The sequence below is a fragment of the Poecilia formosa genome, unplaced genomic scaffold, assembly GCF_000485575.1.
Source record: "Poecilia formosa unplaced genomic scaffold, Poecilia_formosa-5.1.2 Scaffold350, whole genome shotgun sequence".
Classification (NCBI taxonomy): domain Eukaryota; kingdom Metazoa; phylum Chordata; class Actinopteri; order Cyprinodontiformes; family Poeciliidae; genus Poecilia; species Poecilia formosa.
Window position 1 is genome coordinate 345138 of NW_006800289.1, and position 11384 is coordinate 356521.

At 40.3% G+C, this 11384-nt stretch overlaps 1 protein-coding gene across 1 annotated transcript in view; it reads left to right on the forward strand.

The window, feature by feature from the left end:
• The window catches only part of slc29a4a (solute carrier family 29 member 4a), a 25231-nt gene extending 14372 nt beyond the window's left edge, over positions 1-10859 (forward strand). Inside the window, exons 3-11 of the mRNA XM_007574358.2 lie at positions 25-156; positions 242-355; positions 1439-1567; positions 3995-4069; positions 4141-4409; positions 6961-7081; positions 7281-7468; positions 8330-8570; positions 10011-10859. Coding sequence (XP_007574420.1) covers positions 25-156; positions 242-355; positions 1439-1567; positions 3995-4069; positions 4141-4409; positions 6961-7081; positions 7281-7468; positions 8330-8570; positions 10011-10147 — 1406 coding nt within the window. The 3' untranslated portion in view covers positions 10148-10859. The remainder of the gene's footprint in view (positions 1-24; positions 157-241; positions 356-1438; positions 1568-3994; positions 4070-4140; positions 4410-6960; positions 7082-7280; positions 7469-8329; positions 8571-10010) is intronic.
• The last annotated feature ends 525 nt before the right edge of the window (positions 10860-11384 follow it).

Sequence of the window (11384 nt, forward strand, 5' to 3'; positions counted from 1 at the left end):
GACTCTCCTGTTTTCCCTCGTCAGACTTTGAGCAGCCGATCCCTGATGACCGTTACCATGGCATCTACTTTGCAATGCTGCTGGCTGGAGTGGGTTTCCTGCTGCCGTACAACAGCTTCATCACCGACGTCGACTACCTGCATCACAAGTTTCAGGGTATTAATGTGCACGAGGCGATGCATGCAAACGCACAACGAGTCCTCTGCACCCTCAGGAGCTCCACCTTTCTGGTGTGTTTCAGGAACATCCATAGTGTTTGACATGAGTCTGACGTACATAGTGGTCGCTCTGCTGGCTGTGATCCTCAACAATGTGCTGGTGGAGAGGCTCAGCATGCACACCAGGATTACTGTGGGTGAGTCCAGACTTTATCCAGGACTGAAGAACTTATCATAAGTGTTTCATATCAATCGATGTCAATAATTATTAGTTCGTTTTTTGTTTTAAATAATCTGAAATGCTGCCAAACTGGTGACCTTTTCTGTTTTTATCCACAATTTTCACTCTGCACTGTTGTTGTTTATTTTTAATTAGTTATGAGACACTGTGGAGAAACATGAAACTGCTGCTGCGCAAATTACTCAAGCAGGTCGTTGCTAGGTAACCATAGAGTGAATGGGTTGCTGGGTAACCAAAGAGCCAGTGGGTTAGTTGATGCCACCAACCTTGCTTAGCTCGCTGCGCCGTTTAGGTTGAATTGCTCAAGTCTTTCCTCTGCCTACGTCTCCCAGAATGCTGTGCAGTTCTTGATCAGAGTTCAGTGAATATGCTACATGCTGAATATTGAATATTCCATTGATACTGATCGTGTGTCTATTGCGATATGTGTTGTTATTGAATTATTGTGCAGCCCCAGCTTTAACTGAGAGTAGCTATAAAAAGATAATAACGTGTGCCATCTTTCAAAGCATTTAAAATCCTAACTAGCATAGTGCTTTCTCAAGTACAGCTCCCTTAAAATTTTTTTAAAATTATGCTAAATTAATCATTGAAATGTCTTTAAAACAACTCCATATCTATGATGTGCGTAGGTTCAATTTATGACTGTGATTTTGGAGATAAGTCCATAAATGTAAAGGCTCCTCAGTAGCAGAAATGAAAGGAAAACCATCCTTGTAGCAGGAATGAAAAAAGTATAGTTCTTTAAAAAATATCTCTGAGGAGGATTTTGGTCTCTCTGCTGTTTTTCACTGCGTGAGCGCGAGCGTTCACCGCTGCACTCTGTACCTTAAAATAGCTCTGCCTGCACCCTTGAGGGAATAACTTTTGAAATGTTTCGTCTGCTCAGGAGCTTTTCTGTGTGGTTTATAAATTCGTAGCTCTGAGATTAAACTGCGAAGGCGATGATGTTCTTCAAGACGGCCTTGTCATATATTTAAACGTGTATATCTACACACCATAGACCAGATGAGTTTAAATCATCGCTGTAACTCTGCAGGTTACATCTTAGCGTTGGGGCCGCTCATCTTTGTCAGCTTGTTTGACGTCTGGTTGGAAAAATTCACCACCAAGCAGGCTTACGTCATCAACCTGTTGTCAGTGGGAGTGGTGGCCTTCGGATGCACAGGTAGGTTATCTCTACCATTAAACAGCTTGATCAATTTACCTAACTGGACAGCACAAATTTAGTGCAATTTCACTGAGACAAATGTAAGGATGAATGAAAATGTAATAAACAGCAAGTATTTCCGACGAAGGCACTAAAAAGAGCAAGACACAAGGAAGCAAATAAAAAGAGCAAACGAGAGAATCCGACGAGGATGTTACACTTCCCTCAGTGTAACATAAACACTGAGGGAAGCAAAGACAAACACAATACAGTTCTGGTAGTTAACAGACGAAATCCAAGAGGATGGGAGAGCAGAAAGCAAGACTGACAGAGAGAAACAGATTCTGGAAGTAAAACACCCATATTTAGATCAAGTTTAAGTTTAAATAAATAATCAGGTCTCTTCAATCATATACACAAGCTTAAATCTGTGTATGCAATTAATTGTAGGTACATCACAGTTCAGTCAAGATCAGTTTGTCCTTCTTGCTCATAAAACGTGTACAGTTTAAGGAAGCCCAGCCAACTGTATTAAAATTGTGCAACACCATCCTACTGAGCATGCATGTGACCACAGTGGAAAGTAACAGCTCCTTTTTAACAAGCAGGAAGAGAAGACGGCTCAGAGTTAACAAGCACCGGTCGCAATCGACTCAGGGGTTAAGAAAAGAGCAGATGCACAACAACAAAAAGAAAAGTGAAACAGGAAGGACTGATGTAGGAGTATTTGTGTTGAAGAAACATGATGTTTTAATTAGGGGTGCACCGATTTATCAGTCAGACGATTTATCGGTGCCGATTTCCTTAATTTTGGGAGATCGGTGATCAGCCGATTTTTACATGTGAAGCCGATCTTATGCACCGATGTTATCAACCTCGGCAAAGGTCTAAAAATCAACCACTGTGCTTTTCTTTTCTCGTGTGAGAGGTTTGACTGACAAGCCGGCCGACCAGTTCATGTCTGCGCATCTACAGTTAACAGTAGTCACCCTACTGTTGAAAAGTCAGCAACTTTCTTAATATATTGAGCAACATTTCAGACAAAATAATCGGCATCGGCCAAAATCGGAATCGGTAAGTTAGGCTTTTTAAAAGATTGGTGATCAGCGATCGGCCAGAAAACTGCAATTGGTGCAGCCCGCTGGTTTTAATGGCTGCAACAGCTCTTTAGTGGCTTCATCTAGAGAAACACAAGAAGATAGATAAGCTCTGAAACAAACAGTAGTTCAATCTATGCAATTAAAGATTGCCCAGATTGTTCACAAAGAGAGAAAACATGAAGTTATTAACAGCTAAACTCGGACATGTAAGGCCAGGTCTACCATCTATGATGAGAAATAACAAAGAGAGAACAAGAAGCTAATTTCAGAATTAAACACGTATAGAGCAGAATTGGAGAGTAGTAGGAAAAAGCAGCAGAGTGAGGGAAAGTGTTCAGTATGAGTTCCAGCAGCCTAAATCTATAGAAACATAATAAGATAGCTAGTTGCAGCTGAAGAGCTTCATAAAAAAGGTAACGCTTTAGCCTAAAATAGGCAGGAGTTAGTTCCAGCATGACACCTGAATTATCTGCCTCCCGTTCTACGTTTAGAAACTAATAACCAGCAGTAAACCTGGTGGAGTCTGAGAGCTAAGAACTGTGTTAGGAACCATCTCTGATTTAAGATGGAGCTTGATCAGTAATATGCAAAACAAATAATTTTAAATACTATTCTGAATTTAACAAAGAGCCAAGGAAGAGAAGCTAAAACTGAAAAAATATAATTAAACTTTTGTCAGAGGGCTCCCTGAAATAACTACAGTTTTTTGGGCTTCCCACAAAGACAGATATGATCGAACAGCCTTGAGGTAACTGAGGCTTTGACAAGGCTTTATTCATCTCCCTTGGAAAAGTTATTTCAAATTTTGGTTGAAAAAAAAATCGATTTTAATAACTTAGGTGATTTCTTGTTATCGGATGTAAGTAAAAGAGGCTTTTTGCTCTATAAAATAAATTTTCATGCAAATAATGAAATTTTTTTGTTTTTAAGGCATTTATAAAGTTCATAACTTTAGACAAACTTTCACTCTTTTTAATAGATTTTTATTACCTGTCAGCTGTAATAGAAACGGCTGTTGTTAAGTAATCACACTGCGCTAACAGATGTCTAAAGTTGGTCAGAATGTAATTAAATATGGATATCTATGTTGGAGGATGATGAAGATGAGTTCTGCCAGATGGATCTTTGGTACAATCAACACAAAACTAGAAGGACAAGTTTAGATTTTGTTGTCTTTCTGACTCTAATATGGTCTGTTTTATTGACCTGGTCACAGTCTAGTTCCTGGAAATATTCTCTAAAGTTGCCTACAGAGGTCCAGGAACAAGACTGTCCCCATAAATCGTGTTGTCGCAGCATTTGGTCTCCGTTTGCACTCATAACCGCTTCCCTCTCGCTCTCCCAGTGCAGCAGTCCAGTTTCTATGGTTACATGGGGATGCTGCCCAAGAGGTACACTCAAGGGGTGATGACCGGGGAAAGTAAGTACGCTCACAAAAAAACGTAATGTTTCCACACGCTTACGTTCTCTGACCGTGGCCGAACGTTTCAGGCACGGCCGGAGTGATCATCTCGCTGTCCCGGATCTTCACCAAGCTGCTGATCCCTGACGAGAAGAAGAACACGCTGATCTTCTTCCTCATCTCCATCAGCATGGAGATGCTGTGCTTTCTGCTGCACCTCGTCGTCCGACGCTCGCGCTTCGTCCGCTACTACACCGGCCACGCCCAGGGCAAAGGTCAAGTCAAATGTCACGACCCACGGGACGCTGGGACTGGATACAGGGTCCATCACGACGTCACCGCAGAGGAAGTGATATTTGTATGTTTTTCCCCGACAACGGCGCCGTAAAAATGTTTTGATTTAACTTAAACTTTTGCTGCATTTCATCCGCTAATTTGAATTTAATTAGGAATTGTTTGTTTTAGATACATCAACACGTAACAGGAAGGAAAATAATGAAAGGCTTTGACAAAATTTTGTTCAAATATTGATTTGAGCTGAGTGTTACATATTCTCACTCAGCCATTACTTTGTTTTCTCGCCTTTCACTCCAGTTAAAACAGCAAATCCTCTGGGGATGTTTGAATGTCTAGAGCTGAATTTCTTTTCTTCTTTTCCTCAAACAAAGCACAAACTCAGCCAGATTGGCTGGAGGTGGTCTGTAAACATACATTTTCATGTCCTGTTGAAGATTCTCAACTGGATTTAGATCAGGACTTTGACTGGTCCGTTCTGACACATGATTATGCTTCGACCTAAATTATCCCGTTGTAGCTCTGGCTGCTGGAAGGTGACGCTGCGCCCCGACCTGAAGCTTTCCACAGGTTTTACATATCATTTTGCATGCAGGTCATAAAGTTGCACTTTGGTCTCATCTTACCAGAGAACCTTCAGAAGCATGTTTGTTTTTTGCTTCACATTTCTTCCTTTGAGCAATGGCTTTTACCTTGACTCTCTGAGTAGTTAAGCTGTGTGTCGCTTATTGTTTTCCTGATAAATCCTCACGGTTTAGGTTCACAGGAATCTCTCATGTTTGCAGCTGTATGATAGTGTAGGTATTCATAAGACATGTGGGACAGTGTTTAGTTAGACTCCTGTTTTCTAACCTAGCAGCTTCCTCCCTGATCCGTCTGCTGTGTTCAAGCTTGTCTCAATCTGAAGTGAAGCTAACGCCCTGAAAACTTTGAAAATGCACTTTACGCTTTCACTGTCGTATAACAGTTTAAGAAATCTTAAATTATGTTTTAAAGAATAATCCAGATGAATAAACATGCCTGACTCTAAATGTAAACTGAGATAACCCTTTAATTTACGACCACATGTCCTAAATTAAAGGACATGTGCTCTCTTGGGTGAATCAGCCAGTTATGGTGTAAGTTATTATTTTCTACAGTATCTCCTTTGTGCACACCACTGGAGGCGTCCATTCCTATTGGCTGGAGAAATAATAAATAGGAACTCATTTTATCCACAATCACATATATTCTTACACCCCTCTATGCAGAGACACTCCACACTTTTCAGATGATTTTTTTGTCAATTGTTTTTAAAAAATAATTTTCCTTATTTCGTCACACTGATGCAGTTCTTCATGTTAAGTTCTCGCACCAAATCCCAGCTGAACACTTTGAAGTTTGGGAAAATGTTCAAATGGACACTTTGGAGTTTAAATTCTGCGTGGAGCAGCAGATACTCTCCCTGCTGTTGCCCTTCCACATTTTGATAATAAAACCCTGCATACAGTAAGTGTCACAACCGTAAACTATTTCAGGAGGAAACGACAGGAACTTGAACTATGCTGCTGCGTCCTTGTTGGTATCTGAGGGGAGACTTTTCCTATCAGACCTGGTTTAAAAATGCAGAGTTATTCACGGGCTGCTTTTTTTTGGCTGCCATTCAAAAAGACAAACCTTTGAGCCAAAATGAGAGAGAGAGAAAGAGAGAGAGCTGTGTTATTAGGATGCGATATGAAGGACAGAACGTGACGTGGGTTGATGAGGGAAAACAGGGGTGAAGGGAAAAGAGGCTTAGGCCTTCTGAATAAAGGATCCATGTTGATTAGAATAAGAGACAGACGGAAAAGACTTATCTTTCTGAAAATGACTGCAGCGGAAAAGTGGGAAGATAAGGTGAGGGGAGAGGGCAAGAGAGCAGAAGAGCAGTCGAGACAATGAAATAGTGGGTAAAGAAAAGGAAAAAATGAAGGAGGAGAAGCAGAATTCATTTTGTAGAGACGTTTAAAGCAGAACCGGATTTCTATGTTTTAATCCCTGCATGCCATTAAGCCTGTGTCAGGCATCTAATAAAAACCCCTGGTGTTACACTGTAGTGTGTGTGTGTGTGAGATCGGGCTGCGTTTGTGTGTCCTGAAGCTGTTGCCGAGGGAAACGATGGGCTGTGCATTATGGGACAATCAGGAGTACCAGTGCTTTTTGGCGTGCATGTCTTTTTAATCAGCTAATGGATCAGTCTCTGTGTTTGTGTGTGTGTGTAATTTAGGAAACCAAAGAAAGAAGCCTGTATCAGTGTGTGTTTGTGTGTGTGTGTGTGTGTGTGTGTGTGTGTCGCTGCTAATTTGCTGTCCAGTCTGAAGACTTTCCGACATCATTAGATCACCTTGCACTCACAGCTGTCTTCTCTAATCGTCGCTGCCATAAAAAGCTGATTTCATGCTTCCAAAAAGCCATTACTAATTAAAAAACAGAAAAAATAAATAAATAAAAACTTCACTGACTCACAGGGAATAATTTTAGTCCAGTGATCTGGCTACATCTAGTGTCTAGTCACAGAAGTGAGCAGCAGATTTCTTTTGGATGATTTCGATGTTTTCCAAACGTTTGGATGAAAGCCTTGCTGTTCGTCTCCACAGGGAAACGGAGGAACGGCGCCATCTTCCTCAGAAGAAGGCCACGAGGATTTTGTGGGCGGGACTTACGTGAGATTCGACGCCCCAAAAGCCAAGATCAGGAAGAGCTGGCCCGGCGTCCGAGGTACTTCCTGTTTCAATCCTCTCACTTTTCAATTAACCCCTGACCTCCGGTTGGATTTGTGCAGAGCGTTACAGGAGAACCGTGACTCATCAGGGTTTTTTTTAAAAATTACTTAGTTAATTAAATGTGTGTGTGTGTGTGTGTGTGTGTGTGTGTGTGTGTGTGTGTGTGTGTGTGTGTGTGTGTGTTCCCCTATCAGACATGATTCTGCATCGCTACATGGTGTCACGTGTCATCTGGGCCTACATGCTGTCCATAGCTGTGACCTACAGCATCACCCTGTGCCTGTTTCCTGGCCTGGAGTCAGAGATCAGGAACAAAGCTTTGGGGGAATGGCTGCCCATCCTCATCATGGCCACATTCAACATGTCCGACTTCGTCGGGAAGGTCAGCAGACTTTTCAGCTTTATGAAACTGTAATTCCCCTTTAGGAGACTGATTTTAACTCTGCTGAGGAAATTAGACAAAAATCTCTTAAAAGATGATAAAATAATGTAAGAGGAGTTATTGTATTACAGCTGTTGCATTTATTTTGGGATTTTTCTTCTTGCCTTCTTGCCATCACCGTAAGATAGAGGGGTCCAAACCTTTTGCCATAAGTGCCAAAAATCCTTAAGATGAAAACATGTGAGGCCACAGAAAATTTTATAACATCTAGAAAAAAACAACTTTGTCCCTTTTTAATTTTACCTGTTCAATAATACACTGGAAAAATGACAATTTTATTGAAAACAAAATAGTTGTTTCATTTGTAGAAAACCAATCAGTAAATCATTATTGATACAAAAAACATATATAAAAAAAACTCTTGCAAACTTGCATTAGTTTGAGACAGGTCAATAGTTTTATTTGTTGTTATTTGTGCGGCAATATTTACAGATCAATAAATGTAGTTACTCCAAAATTATGATCAAAAAAACCTCTTTGATAACTAAAAATAAATGTTTTACACCTGATGTTTTTTTTTACAGAAGTTATTAATTGTAAAAAAAAAAAATATTCCCCTACAAAATGAAAAATAATCCATCTGCATCAACCAGCTAAGCTCACAAGTTGGAAATGCATTCCTCACAACCGCTAAAATGTTCTTTATTGCAGAACATTTTAGCAAATTGTTAAAAAAAACAGCAACTTCTAAAATGACTTGGGCAATAGTTATATGTCAGTATTTAGTGATCAGTTTGTCCTTTTACCAAATGTTCCTGCAGCCTTGCTTGAATTTTCCTCCTCTCTCTCTTTCCCCCTCAGATCCTGGCGGCGCTGCCGTACGACTGGTCCGGCGGCCGCCTGCTCTTCTTCTCCTGCCTGAGGGTGGTCTTCATCCCTCTGTTTGTGATGTGTGTGTACCCGGTGAGCGCGCCCATGCTGTCCCACCCGGCCTGGCCGTGTCTCTTCTCCCTCCTCATGGGAGTCACCAACGGCTACTTCGGGTCCGTGCCAATGATCCAGGCGGCTGGAAAAGTACCGCCTGAGCAGAGGGAGCTGGCAGGTGAGCAGATGAGTGGGCTGTCCGTTTGGACAGAGAAAATCAAAGATTTCTCTCTGTTTCTTTAGTGGTGCGTGTCATCTTGCATTGCTCTGAAGTAGTTTTAATCAAAAATCTTCAAGATCAGATTAAAGAAAACACTGAACTTGTGTTTAGACCTGTGAACACTTTCTACTATTTTTCAGTAGAAAGAACGTAAATAGTCTGTGACAGAAATGTCACAAAGTGTCACATTTTCGTTTAAGTGAAGCCGTGTCTGTTGTTTGCCTGCTGCAGCACCAAATGTATTCTGAAATGAAAAATAAGTTAAAGCAACACAGGCCCAAAAAGATTGACGTCTCTGGCAGAAGTGCTGTGTTTAAGTTTCTGCCTAAAATCGATGTGCATTGTGGCGCCGCTACCACAGAAGCTAATACCTGAAGTCTTCCTCATTTCTGCTCTTGGGGATTCAACCAATCAGTGCCAATCAAAATAAATGCCTCTCCTGGATTGGCTGCTTTGCAAATGGCAGCCAGCAACGTTTCAGCTAACATCGTGACTTGACATTTCAGCTTTCCAAACCTCACTTTTAAAAAAATATGTTAGATATGATCTCCAGAAAAACATTCTGTGAATAACTTGAAGTTACATTCCACAGAAAAATCCACTGAGCAGCGACTGGGCCGAGGTCAGTCAGTGCGGTCTTCAGCAAGGTTCCTCTGATATGAATGTTTGTTTCATTTTGAATTTCTTTACAATGCTGCTCTGAGTTCCTGCAATCACAACCTTTAAAAAGCTTTGGTGCGTTCTAGTTTCACATCTGAAAGTCTTCTTAATAACAAAATGATTCCGTTGAATAAATATTTTCTTAGGTTGCTCTTTAAGTAAAACAAAACTAGATGTTTGACCTGGAACGTCATCATAATTTTATTATTTTTCTTTTTCTTTTTTGTTGTCAGTCTTGCATTTATTTATTTTTTATGTTTTATTAGTTTCTCTCTCTCTCTCTTTGTTGCCATCAATAAGTTTTGAGCTTCTTTTACTGCTTATTATTTATATTTTATCGCTTAATGTTTTGGTGCTCACCAAAGACACTTTTTCAATGATTATGTGTTTTGCATTGTACTTTATATAAATATAGTCCCATACCAAATGAATAGTATTAAAATTTAGGTATTTTGATGAATATGAAAAATACTGAAACAGTTAAAATTATAAAGTCAGTATAATTTTTAGGAGGAACAACATGAAGCCAGTGATGAAGTGACAGTAAACCAGTAAGGCATCAATTCGTGTAGCTCTATGTATTGTAATTTGGATGAATAGAAGAGTTTTTCTGAAGTGGACAGGACACCAAAGGGCTCCCGTCCTTGTAAATCCGGCCCGGTCCAGCCCACTGGTTTCCTCTCCTGTCTGGTTTCTCTCCAGTAATTTCCTGTTCTGCGTTTCTGTTTCTGCCTGCAGGAAACACAATGACAGTTTCCTATATGACGGGTCTAATGGTGGGCTCCTCCGTGGCATACGCAACGTACAGCTTCACCCCGACGGCGGCGGGAGCGCGCCTCCCCACACATGCACCTTTCAATGCGACAGGGTACTGAATGTCCACACAGACCAAAACACACGCACGCACACACACACACGCACACACACGCACACACACGCACACACACACACACACACACACATAATTATATATCTACCCATGTGGAGCAGAAGCAAGCATTTAAAGTTGTAGCAACATTTTCATCCTGTGTGGTGAAGTTTCTAAGAAGAGCAGAGTTGGAGCTGCGCCCCCCGCCAGCAGCTGGCTGAGGCCGACACACCTGACCTTTGAGAATCGCTTGGTGAAATTACGAACGGGTCGTCTGACATTTGTGAGGTGTGACAGCGAGTCGTGTTTCACCGCGAGGAGCGGAGCACCGTTTGTGTCGAGCGAGTTAAACTCGTCGTTTTTGATGACGTCCCAGAGCTGTTCAGAGTTCAGAGGAAGGTGGAGGGAGTCAGGGAGGTCGTTCAGGGGTCATCAGAATAACCATTTCAGAGGCTGAAGAAATATTGATGGTGAAATAACTGCACAAACACAAAATCTTACCAAGTATTTTTGTCTAGTTTCTAGTGCAAGTATAAATAAGAGAACTATGTTCAGCAAGATAAGATCTTGTTTTAAGTCAATAATTCCCTAATATTGCTGAAAAATATTTAGGATTGTTGCTCCATTGGAAGACTATAAGTGACATAATCTGCCAATGGAGCAATGCATTTTTCTCTTATTAAAAGTTAAAATGTCTTATTCCACTAGCAGATTATTTCACTCATAACTCGTAATTTTTTAGCAATTTTAAGTTATTGACTTAAGTTATTGACTTAAAACAAGTTCCTATTTAACTTATTTACTATTTGCGTGGTAAAATTGTGTGTTTTTGCTGTGTATTTATCCATACCAGATTGACCTTAAAGCATAATTTGCCCCTGTTTTATAGTAATATCAATGATCTGAGATGTCGACATTATTATGGGGTTTATATCAGCATAAATTAGAGAATATTTCTGCTGACGGCTCTTTCAGTCATCATAATTTTATCTATCAGCTAAACCTCCCTGGTTCTATTAAGTGCAGATCTTTCATGTAAGTTGTCCAAAATCATTTGTAATATATAATTTATTCATTTATTCTTGAGGGTTTAAGACTGGCGAACAAGACAGAAATGATAAAATATTAATTTTTCTAACTAATTTATGTTAACATGCTGCTTCTATTTGTTTTCATATTGACTCTCAAACACTTACCTCAATAAAGCTGTATAATAAATGTATTTCAGAATTTAAAAAAAATAA